The 17,288-nt window shown below is 36.8% G+C and overlaps 1 protein-coding gene across 3 annotated transcripts in view; it reads left to right on the forward strand.

The window, feature by feature from the left end:
* Positions 1–17,288, forward strand: part of ARHGAP15 (Rho GTPase activating protein 15) — a 617,790-nt gene that overhangs the window by 101,381 nt on the left and 499,121 nt on the right. For all 3 annotated transcript variants that reach the window (XM_086718493.1, XM_086718494.1, XM_025912351.2), the window contains one exon: positions 4–91. In XM_086718493.1, the coding sequence (XP_086574619.1) occupies positions 4–91 (88 nt within the window). The remainder of the gene's footprint in view (positions 1–3; positions 92–17,288) is intronic.

Below are 17,288 nucleotides of genomic sequence, written 5' to 3' on the forward strand. Positions count from 1 at the left end.
AAGGAAAAACTGGTCTACTTCCTGGATCGTTCTTTCTAGTCGAAAAATTGAATTTTACAAAGAATCTAAGCAGCAGGCTCTGGCTAACATGGTAGGTAGCTCTCTGTTTCTGCTATTATCATCTTCACAGAAATGTTATTGAATTAAAAGTTTGGTTTCATCAGAAATCACACTAGAGCCTCCAAGCTCCCAACAACTGAAAGCAGATGGAGGAAATGACTCAATAAACTTTTAATCAGATGAAGGGAAAATAGAACTTAGTGTCTGTTTTATTAAGTGGTGCATTTGGAGAATAATCACAAAATGAGATGGATGGTGAACAGCTATCTAGTAATGTGAAGGTAACACTTTAAATTAAGGTGCCATTTATAAATGCTTTATTCTTATTTATGAAATGATCACTAAATGCAGCTACTTGCTCAAATAATGTATTATAAAGTATGTTATAAAATACATTAGTAATAAATGCTTAACGGATGAGACTATGGGAAGCTGTTTTAAAGAATATTATAAGACGTAAATCCTATTAAACCATGTATGTGCATCTTTAATACATGAATTTAAGTTGTTATCTAGCATGCTGTAAAGTGCTTCATACATTAATAAATAATAGTAAACTGTTTATAAATGGCACCTTAATATAGGGTGTTACCAATGAGGAAACACTCTAAGTTAACAAAGTGATTTTTTATCTTAGTCTAACTGCGACATTCACTATATCCAGCTAACCTTTCTGAATATTTCTGACTCCATCTAATGGAGCTAATGCAATTTCTGTAACCCATAGTTATTACAAAGTGAAATTTGTAGGGTTTCTTTATTGTACCTGGAGGAGGGCCTCCCATATGCCCACGGCAATTCGATAGTGACAGTGAGTAGGAGCAATTCTGAGTGAGTCACTGGGGCAATTCAAGCTCACAACCTTGCTGCCCACACACCAGAGCTGCCATGTGATACGGGAGACAGTGGGCAAGCAGCATGTCTCACAGCCTCCCGATTAGGAAGGACGCCGGGCAGGAACAAACCTGCCATACCCCATCGGCCTGATGGGTGGCAGAGAGAGGGGTCGCCTGGCAGGAGTCAACCGCAATGAACTAATTTGTATTTGGCAGGTAATAAAACGCTGGAAAGTTCTTTGCTTTCCAGCCACTAGTCTTGTTTGCTATGTAATCCTCTTTAAATAGGAAATAGAAAATCATTTGCTAGGAGATGTTTGTTTGTTTTTAAATAGAAGAGCAAAAGGTAGCATTTGGCTTGTCCCTGATAATCACAATAGTCTTTATCCCCAAGTGGCCTGCTGGTTTTGGAGTCTTGGTGCGGTCCGATCTGTAAACTAATTATAAATAAATTAAAAATATATCTCGGTCGTTTGTGTTTTTAATTTAAACTGTCTCAGAAATTTGTTCTAGGCTTTTGTTTTGTTTTTATTTGGGGCCTACAGTAAGGTTGAGATAATCTTTTTAAGAAAAATAAAGTACCCCTAAAGGCCAGGCACAAAACACCTCCTATCCACTCACAGGGACTTTGTCTTCCCTTTGAATGAGTTCTAAGGGGGGAATCAGGAAGGGAGGAAAGTCACTTGTCTGGCAGGTTGAGCTGATGATCTTCATCCTGCTGGGTGAGAATTCCACCTGAGCCGGAGTTTATGTGAATGTTCTGGGATGACGGGAGAGATTAGATTAGATTCCACATTAAAGCTTTGGTTTATTTTTATCTTATATTTTAATCTCCTTGTACCAGTGCCAGGAAATATAATTATCAGCTACTTAATTTTATACAGGTGAAAGAAAACTTTTCAAGTCAGCTCGCTAATCGCTAATCGATTGCATGCCTCCAGTTCAACCTTCAGAGTTGTAAACTGACAATAGATTTTACTTTTAGAAGATGTTCGGTAACATTTTTTGGCAGCCCCTATTTATTACTTCTGGCCCCATTTTCAATGCTCTTATGGTTTCTCCCAGGCACTCGTCTTCAAAGTGAATTCAGGGCAGGAACTAACTGTGTTTTGTGGTAACGGGGAAGAGAATTACAGATTCATGTTTGTACTGCATGAATTGTTGTGCTAGTCAACTTCTTGGATACATTTCTAACCAAGTATTAAAGGCCTAGTGGGATAGCCCACATTTACCAATTCCAGTCTCAGAGAAACGATATGATGATTGCCAGGCCTTGATTAAAGATGCTGTGGTTTCATTTTGAAAGAGATTTACGCTCAAATTTCTGAATTTTCCTTGCACCCCCTTACACATGTCCTGGTATTGTTCATTGTGCTTCTGGGAAAAAGTCTGTCCTTTCCTCCAAGGGGTCAGTAGAAACAGACTGAGTGAGTGCAGAATGTGGTTTAAGAGAGTAAATGGCATTTTAATCTTTATAGGAATGATCTTTGAATGTTAATGCAGTGGTAAGACAAAGCAGTAAAGTAGCTAGGAGCAGGGCTTTGAAGTTCAACCACAGCGGACTTCATTCCAGTCTTGCTGCTTAGGAGCTGACAAAGTCATTCGACTTCTTTGCACTTCAGAGTCCTCATCTGTAAAATGGGGATAGTGGTATCTGCCAACAGAATTAAAAGGGAATGGAATTACTTAACAAAAGAAAAGATTAATAGTAGCTATCAACTAATTATTATTGTCTAATATAGTATACTCTATTAAAATATATATATTCTATAGTACATAATACAGGACATAATATAATTTTACCATATTTTTACATCGTATGGATTTTGTGCTTGAACTGATACGGACATGTATAGAAGAGAAAATAATGACATTAACTCAAGGACCATCAGCATGTACAGTCTCCAAAAAAGGAACTATGTATCCCTAGGCGGTGTAAATGGTGTGTCTGATCACCGATAATTCTGAAAGAGAAGCCATTCCTCCATTTGGGGCTCTAGGTGTTACCTCTTGCATGACCATATGTATTTTCCTGGGGCCCTCACCTTCCTCCAGTGGCTCTTTCCCTGTGACTTTCACATTTAATACAGCATGTCATAAAGCATGCCTGATCCCACAGTCCATGTTTGACTATCTTTCTTGCTGAGGTTCTTTCAGTCTATAACCAGCTCAGATTTGCATCAAAAGCAGCCTTTTCCTGGAAATAGACACAGAATCATTTCACTGGTGTGTGTAAATTAGAGATTCATAGGTTCTGGGTCCTCAGTGACCTGTTCAAGGAAAAAGAGGACTGACTTATTCTGTTTTGTTTGTTTGTTTTTAATAAGGACATTAAAGAGTAATCTAGTGCTTAACTACCACTGTCACTTTCTAGTAGAAAGGGCATCAAAAAATGTCCCAATCCCAAATCGAGGGAGGACAAAACCTCAGAATGAAATACAGTCTTTACCAAAATGGGAAACTACCCTTCTTCTATGTCTATATACACTGTTTCTGTTTTGTTCACTTCATCTCTGACCAGAGAAAGCTTGGTCAAGACTGGCCAGCCCTCCTGTGAGCCAGAGCATTTGAAAACCACTGGTGTCCCTACATCCGGATTTCCTGGATTATGAAGAGGATGATGCTCATATTCTCATAGATTTTTTTTTAATATATATTCTGCTTTGTAACTTACCTTAAATTTGTTAACTATTGTCATTGTAAAATACTACAGAAACCACTTTTAGAGGAATGTATAACATATATATATATGCATATTTTAAAAGTTAATCAGACTCCTACATAATCTTCACTCAAATGAAGACATGGACTCTTTCTGCCCTCCAGAAGCCCCACCCCCTGCCATTTATCTCTATATCACCCAACCTCTTCCCTTCCTACAGAGTTAAACTGCATTTTAGCTATTATTAAATAATTTTTCATTATTTCCCCACCTGTACCAGCTGTATATATAGCCCTTAAGAAATGTGGTTTACTTTGTCTGGTTTTGAATTTACATAAATGGAATCACAGTATATGCCTTTTTTGTTTCTTGCCTTTTTCTCTAAATATGTCATGCTTTTTCTTTCTTTTTTTTATTTTTATTTTTTATTTTTTTTGCACTGATCAGAGTGATGTACTTTGCACTTTGTTTCTGTTTTGCTAGTGGCTTGCCTAGGATTGCATCATTGATACCTAGCAAAGACTAAAGCTAATCAAATCCTTTATCATCTTCCAAAATATTACCTTAGTATATTTTTATTTATTTATTTTTTAACGTTTATTTATTTTTGAGAGAGAGAGAGAGACAGAGGGAGAGAAAGATCATGAACATGGGAGGGACAGAGAGGGGGAGACAAAGAATTGCAGGCAGACTCCATGCAGTCAGAGTAGAGCCCCACAGGGGGCTTGAACCATGAACTGTTGAGATCCTGACTTGAGCTCAAGGTGGGGCTCAAACTCATGAATGATGAGATCATGACCTGAGCCAAAATCAAGAGTTGGATGATTAATAGACTGAGCCAACCAGGTGCCCCTAGCTTAGAATATTTTAACACACCTATCCTCTTCTCAACACATATGCTATTGTTGTCTGGTATTTTAATTCTTTGTTTTGTTTTTTTAACACCACCAGATATTATTATTTTTATAGAGTCAATGTTGGTTTATATTTGCCCAATATTTGCCATGTTCCTTGCCATTTACTTCTTCCTTCATCTTCCACCTTCCTTCTAGGATAACCCTATATTCTGAGAAATCCCTGTAGAAAGGGTCTTGTAATAACAACCTGTCGCAGTGTTTGCTTGTTTCAAATGTTCCTATTTCTCCCTCATTCTGGTAATATATATATTCTCTCTGGATATAGAGTTTTGATTTTGGTTATTTTCTTTTAGCACATAAAGTTGTTATTCCAACCTTTTCTGTCATCTATTATTGTGATCAAGAAGTTACCTTAGTCTAACTGCAGTTATCTGGCTACTCATGATATTTTTATTATTACCTTTGTTTTTCCACAGTTTTATTCTTCCTGTATGGATTGTTGAGCCTCTTGAAGTTGTTTTTAAGTATCATTAATATATTTTAGAAAAATATCAGCTATTATTTTCAAGTGAAGCTTTCTAAAAATATTTTCTCTTATATTTTTCTATGCCTCTAGTTAAACCTACATTTAGAGGCTTCCTACTCTATTTTCCACATTTTACATTCTATTTTTAATCTTTTTGTCTTTCTGAACTGCATTTCAAACCACTTCCTTTGATTTATTTTTTGATTCTTCAATCCAATCACCTTTTTTTGATAAACATCTTTATTTCAATTATTATAATTTTTATTTCTAGAGAAAGCTTTTTTGTTTACTATGTCATTTGTTACAGTTGTCATCTGCAGATATTTTTCAGGCTCCCTTTTATTTTGTTAAAATTAAAAGGCATGGTTGTTTTATATGTCTTGTGATTTAACATCTGAAGTCTGCATCAGTCTGTTTCTGCTGCTTCTCATTCCTTTGCTGTTTCCTTGTGTGTCTGGTTATTTTTGACTGTGTGCTAATCATTTAGTCCTGGGATAAATGTGTCCTGCTCCAGAATATTTTGCATTTTTCTCAAAGGGTCTGGGACACTCTCAGTGATTGATTAGTTCAATCTAAGTTAACAGTTTAAAACTCAAAATTTGTACACATAATAGGAGAGTTACAACTATGCTACTTCTCAGGGACAGAATTATTTTTCACTCTTCCTTTTTTTTTTTAATTCTGTCACATTGCTCATCTACAAAGACAGTTTTCTTTATAATCCCTTAAGTTGGAGAACGGGAACAAATTTAATATCGTTTCTCCTTTATTCTTTCATAAGACTGCAGGCAGCACCTTTTCCATTATTCTGTGGAGTCAATTGACCAAAGTTCAAATGTACAGTATAAGCAAATGCCCTCAGGCAAAGAGCAGTTATGTTGATCTGATGTTCAGCTTTCCTCTCTGTGTTCAGATTCCCATTTTCCAAAAATAATTACCCTAGCAGTTTACCACTATCTTATCAACTTTAAATTTTTTAAAGGTGATTTTAAACAGAAATATTTTATCCAGCATTTTTCATTGTTTTCAGTGGAAAGTTGATCTAAATAGCTTAGTTTCTCATTTACAATCTACCTCACTTTCACTTAAATATGCATTTGGTTAATCAAGTTTGTGCTATTTATATAAGCCTGGTAGGAAAAGACTTCATAAGAATATGTATTGAAATCCTACAATGAACAGCTTGCTCATTAGGGCTACATATAAGGCATAGAGATATAATCAAGATATAGTCTTTGCTTTATAGCATCTTTGCCAAAAAATAGGGTGAGATGAAATAAGAAACATAAAAGAGTTTTTCTGAGATTTAAAGGAGGGAGAGCTCACATCTGTGAAAGATTTGAATTGGGCCTTGAAGGATGGTTATAATTTCAATATGTGGAAATTTGTGGGCAGGGAATTCCAGGGAATTAAAAAATATGAACGATGACATGAAACTGAGAATCGGCAAGGTCTGTGTGCTAAAAAGAGAAATGAGATTTTGGTTTTCTTCTTTGTTCGCTTGTTTTGTTTTGTTGTTTTTATTTTTGTTGTAAAAAAAGGATTAAGAACCATACCAAGGGCTGGGGATTTGCTACAGGGGCACATCTCTAAGGTGTGTCAGTGTTTTCCAGATACCTTCACCCTAGAATAACAGATCTTTTAATAAACACATACTGAACAGAAGTATGATCCAAGTGTTATGTGTCTTAAAAGGACAAGGTCTATCACGGAAAAAGGCAAGAGAAGAAGTTCATTCTTCTAGGATCATAGCTTCATCCCATTTAGTCCAAGAGAAAAAAAAATTGCCTCAAAAGACATCTTTATTATTTGCTTTACCTGTTTAAAGAAGTCCCAAAGAAACAAGAGCTGTCAGTTTGATTTATCCTCTGAGGACTGGACTCACACCCCTTGCATGTTTCAGGTACACTTATCTATTTTAGAGTCACTGAAGTATTTCAATCAGTTCCAGCACTTCAAGTACAATTTGCCACCTAGGTACCTGCTGTGCTTTGTGATTTTAGAGCTTCTGCTTGATATGGACTGGAACCTGACTCTAGCCATGGAATGTGACAAATACATATTCCTGGCTAAATATATATATATATATATATATATATATATATATATATATATATGATAGACTGCCTCATGAGGAAGAAAAGCTTTCTAATATAGAGCACAAATTCATTTTTTTTTATTCTACAAAGAATTGACAACTCCTAACAGGTATCACACAACGTGTTTTTAAACCCTAGAGATATCAGATGAGTAATACATGATCGCTGCACTTAAGGTGCTTATAGTCTGATAGAGGAGACAGAAATTGTATGTAGGTTTATTACAATAAAACATAACTAAAGTGATAAAAATATTTAAAAAACATGGTGGGGAACCATAGGTCTAGCTATAGATAATCCTTGCTCAGGGAAATGCTTCTTCCAAGTAATGCTCAGCCTATATATCTCTCCACTGTTCATTCTACAAAATCACTGAGAATCCTTGATGTTTAAGCCACTATGCTAGGTATTATGAAACATACAAAAATGAATCAGAATCAAATCTTTCCCTTGAGGATCTAGAAACAAATAGAAAGTATGCCCATAAATCGAGTAATTGTAGTGAAAAAATGGACATGGATAGTTGCTCAAAAATGGCATGAATAGAGGCATGAGTTAATTTTATAGTAACTCAGAAAAGAGAGATTGCTTCCAACTGGAAAAGATTCTAAATATATCTGTCAAGGAAGTGAGAGTTGGGCATGTTTTTGAAGGATGAATAGGATTTCGAGGCAAAATGGGGTGAAAAGGACATTTTCTGTAGAAATAAGGGAGTAACCAATGATAAAACATAGGAAATTAATTCCTTTACTGATTATACAGATACGTGTTGATCTTTCGCCTTGCCCCGTGCACTGCATGCTAGTCATTGTTCTTGAAAATGATTCCTGGAGGTTCCCTGAGGCCTAGGGTAGACGTGCCTTAGACCAGACTATTTTGGGTTTCTTCTATGAGTTTCCAGGATGCACCACCAGTGGAAGAATTGCCTCAAAATAAGTTGAGGAACAGCACTGTGGAACAGCAGCACTCAGTTTCATTAGAAAGTCCATGTAGAACCAGCTCATGAAAGATCTTGAACAGGACTGTGAAAAGAGATAATTTCATTCTGTAAGCACTCTGGAGCCCTTTGTAACCAATACTAACTGTCCTTATATTAAGACAGATTCAGAGTTTTCACAGATAGGCTTAAGGAATTAAGATATATTTTTTTCTGCTTTAAATTTTTTTAATGTTTATTTATTTATTTATTTTGGGGGTGGGTGGGTAGTGGTAGAGACAGAGGGAGAGAGAGAATCCCAAGTAGGTTCCACTTTCAGCATGGAGCCGGACACAGGGCTTGATCCCAGGACCATGAGATCATGACCTGAGCTGAAATCAAGAGCTGAATGCTTAACCAACTGAGCCACGCAGGTGCCCCTATTATTTTTCTACTTTTAACACAAAGAAGATAGGACTTACTAAATTATCTGAGAGACACGTTCTAAAACTCTGGTGCAATAGATGAGAGCCATAAGGCCTGTGCTTTTACTGACAAAGAAAATGGCAAAATGGCTAAGTTGTCATCGGTGGGGCCCAATGCATTTATTTAGTGAATCACAGGACATCTTCTCACTCAGAAAACACTTTAAAACCTCATATGTCTTGAACTTTTAATAGATGATAATCTCTAAAGAAGTCCTAGTGTAAAGAAAGCAAGTAGGGCAATTCATCTAAGGAAAACTACGTATATCCTTCCCAAGAACATGGGTGTATCAGCACAGCAGTGAGCACCAGTAGAAAACCTGGACTTATTTTTCTGTGACTCCAGAATATATGTTGGTGTCATACCTACTAAAATAAACACACCGTGGAAAGTTTGTTTCTGACTTAAGAAATTTCTCCTGTCTCCACATCCATCAAAATTTAGACCAAGTGGACCTTGCTCTCATCAGTCAGCTGTTTCTGTTATATTTATCACACAATGCTCACAAATCCTAGTTAACATAAACCTAGTCTGACATAAATTCAGAAGCATTATGAACATCTTAGGCCATATTTCTCCCCTAAAACTGTATGGTTTCGAAGCCAGTATGTTCAATATGGAGCCTACATGTTCGTTGCGTAGGTAACTTTTTAAAATTTTTTTCTCTATACACTGTACTGATAACTTTTATTTAGAGGCAAACATTGGCATATTTCACTTTTAATGACAGAAAACTTTTCCAAGGCACTTAGTAAACTATTAACTTTTTAAAACCACCCATTCAGCCATAACCTTGAAAGCAAAAAAAGAGCATTATAAAAGGCGTCATTAAAATAATTTGTTTACTTTTTTTAATATTGTTTACTTCCAATGCAAATAATGAACACAAGCATTAATTAAATAATGCAATACATCTAATGCTCATTCACTGTAGTATGGCTTTAATAACAAAATGGACTTATTTATTGGAGTAAAATGGTGTGATTTAGCAAAAAGATGAAAATAGTTCCAATCAGAAAGCTATTCATGAATTATTGAGTATTCTGTACAAAATGAATATGGAATTATTTTATCTTTGTGAAGTGAGCGTTGAGCCCTTATTCAGTCCTCTGCTCAAAAAGATCATAAACATTGGAGGGACAAACGACAGATCTACCAAACTTGGCCTAACGAATGCATTTTAAGTTTCTGTTTAATATTTTAATTCTCAGAATTACAGTGCTCTGGCAAAGATAGCGTGGTTATTATTGGGGCAATTTGTAGTACAGCCACAGACTGCACTATCAAATGGCCTCATCATACCTTTAAAAATTAGAACAAAAATAATAGTCTGAAATCTGGAGGATGATGGGTGGAGATGGAGAGAAAGAAAGAAAAAGAAAGAAATTGAATTCTAGTGTTTTATTAGCATAAACATTATAAGGAAAAAAATGAAATCAAGTGATCGATATTACTATAAATGAAGCCATGTTCTGTGGTTATAATTCTCTCAAGATTTAGCCATTAACCACAATAAATTCTGTATCTTACATAATTTTTAATAACCACAAAAATCTATGAAATTGATAGGATGCTTTATAAATGGATAATAGCTTACTATCCAATAAACCTCACCTTAGGCTCTCTCAGAAAACTATTTTAATTATGAAGTTTGACTCTCTGTGGTTTATCATTTTGGTCAATGCAATACATCTGATTTAGAGTTTGCATTTCTCCAACATAAAATGGACTTGTAGTCCACAGTGGACTTTGAAATAAACTGAATATATGTATTTAGTCTTTCTTAACAGTTCATTACTGAGTTGAAATGCTCTGGGAAGCAGTATACTATATCAGGTAGAATAAGTCAGACCACCTGGACTGGGAATCCCAGGTTCACATTTTATTTGTTACTATAATCCTTGGATATTTCAACTGTAGTATGAGGTTAACAAGAGTCCTTATCTCATACAGTTATTGTGAGATTATGTGAGAAAAGTGATACAACTTGCTGGGCACATAGCAATGATAAATATTAATTATATTTATTATTATTGTTGTTATTATTACTATGTGGAGGAATCGAGTAAGCAGTTAAGAGAAGAGTCTTCAGAACCTGATAGAATAGGATTCAGATGCCCTAATTGTCACTTAAAGGCAGTGTATTTACAATCCTCATCTTAATTTTTCTTAATATCAAGACTTCAGTTACGGAAACACTTCCTGCTATCCAAATCCAATCTAAAATCTCTGCAGAACCTCATTTCTTACTCCTACTAAACAGGAAACAGTCTGAAACAGGTATTCTGGTCAGCTTTCTGCTACATGGTGCCTCCCTCATTTTCTGTTTTTGCCAACTCTTAGTGGCAGATGAGGGAAAGGTAGAGAGAATATGAGAAGGTCCCCATGCTTCTTAAAGCCGTAAACCCAGAAGTGCCTCACATCAGTCTTGCTCACATCCCAGTGATGAGAGTGGGTAATATGGCCACATGTTGGTGCAAAGGGGGCTGGAAATAAAACGGTGTTTCTGGCTGGTAAGCTGCTTCTCTGTGACAACTCAAGACTCCAGAACACATTCTGGTGTAGCACTATCCCTTTCTGCCACAAGGATCAATGATCTTAGCCCTTATTCTATAGGGAAGAAAGTCCAAATTAAGTGTCCAACCTTTATTTGGGAGGCGTGAATCCAGGGCATAGGCGGTGTGGCAAAAAAGGAAGCGAGGCAGGAAGTGATGGGGAAGAGTAGAGAAGCTGTGTCACCCAATGGCTGCTACTCTCCCGTGAACCTCAAACAGACTCGGAGAATCACTGGGCAGCTGTACCACTTGACTTAGAAAGAAGCTGCTGTTAGGTAGGCTCTCTGGAGAAAGCATGACACAGTCCGTGGGAGGAAAGATGGGAGCTAGGAGAAGGAATTTATCTGCTATGTTTCATTCCATTTCCTGCTTCCCCAAGTTCACCACCCAGAGTCTTCAATACCTGCATCATATGAACCCTGGCTGTACCCTTGGATGGCTTCTCAGAATGCCAGGTCCTATACTCTATTAAGTGGCATTTTGTCTAAATTTGGAAGTGGATGAGGAGCCAAAAGCCTGTCGCACTCTGGAAGCCAGGAGGGAGGGCCTCACATTCCAAGATGACTGGTCATCCTCAGGAAGTGGGACCAAATGGGTTCAAACGTCGCTAGTCATACGCAGAGACAGCTAAGGTAGACTGACTGGATGAGGGTCTGGATAAGGACTCTGAGGGAGCATCTGAGGCACCACAAATGTGCCCCAGCTAGTCACCTTGCAGAAGCAAATAGTTTTTTATATAATGTAAATGTAACACAGTATCAGCATACAACAAAGGTAGACTAAACAGAGACTATTGTATTTACTCTGGCAAGATTTTGATTTAGAACTAAATGCAATATCTGTTCATTTCTTAAAAAAGAGAGAATACTCTCTCCTCAAAAAACAAACAAAACAAACACATAGCATTCTAGCGCCCAAAGTCACCAACAAAGGTTGCTTTTCTGAAAATCTGGTTTGATTTGGTCTTGTATATACTGAGAAATTTCACTGTAGAAACAATTTCAGTTATTATTAACATCATTTATATTCATATACATAAAACTCACATCTTACAATCAAAGTATTGTCTTCTATGTTGACAGCAGCCATACTTTAGACATTAATAAGATCAGGTACCCATTCAGCACTCTTTCCTAAATCATTTTGCCCAAATGAGAATTTATAAGTGAGTTTTATCCTCCTCCATGAATGATTTTCCAGAATCAAAACCAGTTATGTGATAAAACTTAATTCCTCTAAACAGATTTTGTGTTTCATGTTTCAAACTGATAAGGACAATCTGAGTCTATATTCTAGAATAGCAATTAATCCAAAATAAAAAATGGTAGCTAATAACCTATTTCATAAAATCTGAGCTTTGCCTTTTTTTTTTTTTTTTTTTTTTTTTTTTGGTAACCTCATCTAGTAATAAGGATGGGATAATCAGAGGTCCAGTGATTTGTTGCTTACACACATGCCCAATCTTCCTCATGGAAAGTGCCATCAAGCAAAAGAGCATCTGGCCTTTGATATTTTCTTAATGTGCATTAAAAGGCCCCAAATTTCCCATAAAAAGTGGAAAATTTAATCCCAAAGGTTTAATCTAAGAGAGAAAGACAGGGAGAATAACCTGTCAGCTCTTACTAGGGAATAGTAAAGTTGGGCTAAAAGAATAATAAAAATCAGAAGTGGATGAGACCCAGGATCAATTTTTAATGATTTCACATTGTCCCAACAAAGAGGCTTTTATATTTTATTGTCCAGAAGCAGTAACTTTTAAATAATTCTCTTTAAATATTTTAAAATCAGTCATTTATATTTTAAGTTTACCCCAGAAGAGATATGATAAGTACACTCTTAAATTTAAATCTAAATTTAGTTAATTTTTAAAAAGTATATTTTTATAATGATGTACAATATGATCCATTGGCATCATGTAGTTCATTAACAGACTTTTTCTTGTGTTTTATAGCTGTAGAATCAGAAATATGTTTTCTATTAAAGGATTCTTTAATTTCAGCCTTCTTGAATAAAATCTTGATTGTCTTCCAAGTAAATTCGACAACTTTTCTGAAAAACTTATTCTGATGTTTAACAATGTTTAAATACTGAAAATGTTTCCTGCTAATAAAGCTTAGGCCCTAGCATTGTGCTTCAAGCCTAGGTCTTTCTGCTTTAGCTTTGTAAAAATGGACTACTGGGCACGATCATTTTTATATAGTCCTCTATCAACCGATCTTAGTTTTGTCTTCTTGAAGCTGATATATTTATTTACTTAAATTTTACTCGAGTCACTTTAACTTCTGAATTGAGCCCTAATTCTATAATTTGCTTTGATTGTGCCATAATGTCTTTTTCTATTAAAGGTCGATATGAATGGGAATACTGTGCTTTGATTTTGTAAACTATTAGCTTATACTTTGTAAACTACCTCATTTTGTAATGCAGTATCCTGAGATATATTATTTATTTTTATTTATTAATGCTTTGAAAGGAATCTGGAAAATGTTCACCATAATTCTCAATTGGATAACAAAGAATGGTAACAAAGTATGTTTTAGAATAGGAGAAATAATGGGAGTGACAGGCTGGGTTTACAGAGCTGAAGGGGGACCTCATGGAGATTATTTTGGAGTTACATCATCAAAATGAGCAGGAGTGGAACAAATGGCAGACAAGGAGAGTGGATTGAAGGGAGAGAAATGTGTTCCAGATGAAAGGGTGCAATGCAATGTATAGAGTTGTGAAAGCAGGGTGCATATTGGAACTGCCATGGATTTAGCATAGCTGGTTATAGAAGAATGGGGGAATGCATGGAACTCAGAAGGATGTTGGAAAATGATGAAAAGGAGCCTGTATATCCTACTGAGGGATTTGTACATTATCCTACAGATAATACGTTTCCCAGAAAAAAAAAACATGGTGAAATTTGTGTTTTAGAAAAGAAAAAAAATTAGTCAAAATGTAGAAAATGAAATGAAATGGTTTTGTCTGGTCCCAGAGGAAACACTGAGAGAATTCACATGAAAGAAAATACGAGCTCAAATGAGGCTGTGGTCATGAGATGGCAGAAGAGGGAGCTAGTTCTGGAATTCAGGCTCTCTACTGTTTGGTTGTAAGTGGTAAAGGAAAGGGGAGAATTAAGAAAGTAGGGAAGGTGTAGTGGATAAAAGGATGATTAACCAAGACAAGCAGTAGAGAAAAGAGAGCAAATCTGAGAAGACAATGATTTCACTGTCTGTGCTACATTCTAGTGGTAAGTCAGTTAGAAAATGCAGTTCTGGTACATAAGAGGGAGCTGGAGGCCAGAGGAAAAACTGAGGAATCAACATGTCATAAGTGGTGGATCAGACCAGAGGCAAGACCAAAACCCACTGGAAGCATGTAAAGTATAGGCAATAATGAAGGCCTAGAACAGTAAACCAGATATTAGTGACACTTAAGAGGTGGGAAGAGGAAGAGAAGTCAGTGAAAGAAACAGAAGGAAGAATATAAAACGTGAAATAAAGATTTAGAGTGAAAATGTCTCCATAGCCAAGGGACAGAGGTTTTTAAGGAAAAGGAGCTGCATCTAACAGTACAGAGTTCAAATAGAATGTTGATGAGAGAGAAGGCATCAGATTGTTTTTGTTGACCTGCATGGTTAAAATGTTTTAGATTAGTTAAGGAAAGGAGTAGAAGACTGCAGTGGGTTCAGAAGAGAATGGAACGTGAGCAAGCAGAGAATGTGACTGTAGAAAGCTCAAGAATCCTGGCAACAATGGAAAGGAAATAGGTGGGATTGAGAACTAGCAAGGTTGTGGGGTTGATGCTTGTATATGTTTATATGTATTTTTAGATAGAAGTGATTTGTGTGTGGCTATGGGTAAAGATAAATCTACTTGAAAGAGGGAGATAAATGTAGAAGGGAGACGACTCAGAAAATGAGGAAAAGCATTGGATGAAATTAGAAACCAGAGAGGAAAAGCCCTGGGCTGAAGAATAAGCGTCTCTTCCTCTAAGGCAGAAAGGGACATGCTTTGTGAGTGGATCATGCACTGTCTGGAAATGACAGGCCAAGAGATTTTGATGCTCATAGATACCACTGTCATGACAGGCATGGGAGTTCATTAGACAGGTGGACCAGAATCACAGGCTCAGATCCAGATTTCCAGGAGCCAGAACAGAATATGGGAACTGATAACACTGACAAGGAAGAGATAGGAAATGTTACTTCTTATTTTTGGATCTAGAAACAGTGTCATGTGACCTAGTAGGAGGAAAGGCTAGGTATGGAAGGGAGGTAATGTACTGTGTTGTGATCAAGAACTTGGGACTTGGAGGACAGAGGACAGTGAATTCCTATCTCCTCTCAGGCACTTATTAAGTGTGTGAACTTATGTAAGGCACTTAACCACTTCCTGCTTGAGTTTCTTCACATGTAAATAGAAGGCAATGGTAATAACTGCACAAGACTATTTTAAGGAATAAATGAGAAACTGATACAAAGCTTTCAGAGGGTACAATATACAGGAATTAAAGTTTATGTTTGTGTGTTTGTTCATTTTGATTACACAGACTAAGAAAGTGGGAAGAATTGTGAATGTTCTAGCTCAAGGGCTGTACGATCTCTGAGAATTAGGAGAATGCCACTTGATGGACCACTGGAAAGGGGTGAAGCTTTGGGAGAGTGGTGTTGTGAGGTAGAATAGAAAGTGACCAGGAGCACATAAAAAGTTCACTAAGTGTTGATGACATTGGTCTTGGCAATGATTTCATGGTTATGTTAAGTGTCCTTATATATACATGTATAAGTGTACATATATATGTATGTGTGTGCGTGTGTGCATATGTGTGTGTGTGTGTATGTGTGTGTGTGTGTGTGTATATATATATATATATATATATATATATATATATATATATATATATTTGCTAAGTGGAGTTAAAAGCCCACCTGTAGAAAGTGGCCATTATTTGTAATATTAGTACATTGAGTAGTCAAAAGTTATTTCTCCAGAATTAGATTAGAGGATATGAGGAAATTGCTAGAAGGAAAAGTGGATGAGAGAGTGGAGTGTGGGAGTGGATCATTGCATGGGGGAGAGCAAGACAGCAAGAGATGGGGGGGTGGACACAGAAGTGGCTGCTGAGTTGGGAACATAGGCCTGTTTGTGAGAGGAAGGGAAACCAGGAAGAGCTGGAAGGATGCACAAAATGTCTGCTGATTCCAGTCATGTCAAAAACAAACATAACAGGGTGGGAGTAATGAAAACCCAGAACGTGGGGTTTGTTAGATGAAAAGCAGAATGAAGACTGCTGAAATGGAGAGGAGTTAAAGCAGTGGGCTCATGAAGAATGCAAGAGATGGGGTGGGTAAGGGCAAGGTGAAGGCCAGAGTCCTGGGAGGTGACTAAATGATCAGGAGAGTTTGGATTGAGATAAAGCCAAGCCAGTGTCCAAGCCGTGGGATTTAGTGTATGATGCTGATGAGGACAGGCAGAGGTGGCAGACCTGCCTGGCGAGAACTCTGGGAAAGCTTAGAATGCTTTTTCCCCATAGAGAGAAAGTCTACAGAAAATTATGTAGAGTCTAAGGCTGGCATGGGATTCTTAAAGGAGGATTCAATATCTTCTTTATCTCTGGAGTCCCAGAGTCCAACACAGTGGCTATCACATTGACATACAATAAGCATGCAGTTATTGTCTATCGTAGGATTCTGTGAAATACTAGGTTCAATCTACATGAGTCCATTAAGCTGTTTTCACTTTTCCAGATCCAAGCAAAGACTCCTTAACTATTAAACCAAATATAAATCTTAATTGTTATAACATGGGGAATTTTTAGATGCCCAAACCTTCCTTCCAAAGCACAAAAGCTAGTTGCATTCTTGTATTTTCCTTTCATTTATGAATTCAGCAAATATTCATTGAACGACAATTCTGTGCCAGGCACTGTTCCATACATCGGGAAAAATAGTGGAAGAAAAGGCAAACCAGGCCCCAGCTCAAGGAGCTTAATTTTAGTGGAAGAAAAACAGACAGCATATAAAAATATAAATGTTAATTTCAGTTAGGAAGAAGGCTGTGTTGAAAATTAAAACAAGTAGTGAGATAGAGAATAAGCTAGAACACAGCTCTCTTTTATGTAAGACAGTCAGAGAAGGCCTCTGACAAGGTGACATTTATCTGGGACCTGATGGATAAGAAGGAGTCAGCCATGTGAAGATTGGGAGGTATTCCAGGTAAACAGGTGGTGTAAAGGCCCAGTGGGAAGATCAAGTTTAACAGAGAAGGACAGAAACGAGATCAATTATGTCCACACTAGAATCTA

Source organism: Puma concolor, chromosome C1, assembly GCF_028749965.1.
Source record: "Puma concolor isolate L17-30 chromosome C1, mPumCon1.1.hap2, whole genome shotgun sequence".
Lineage (NCBI taxonomy): Eukaryota > Metazoa > Chordata > Mammalia > Carnivora > Felidae > Puma > Puma concolor.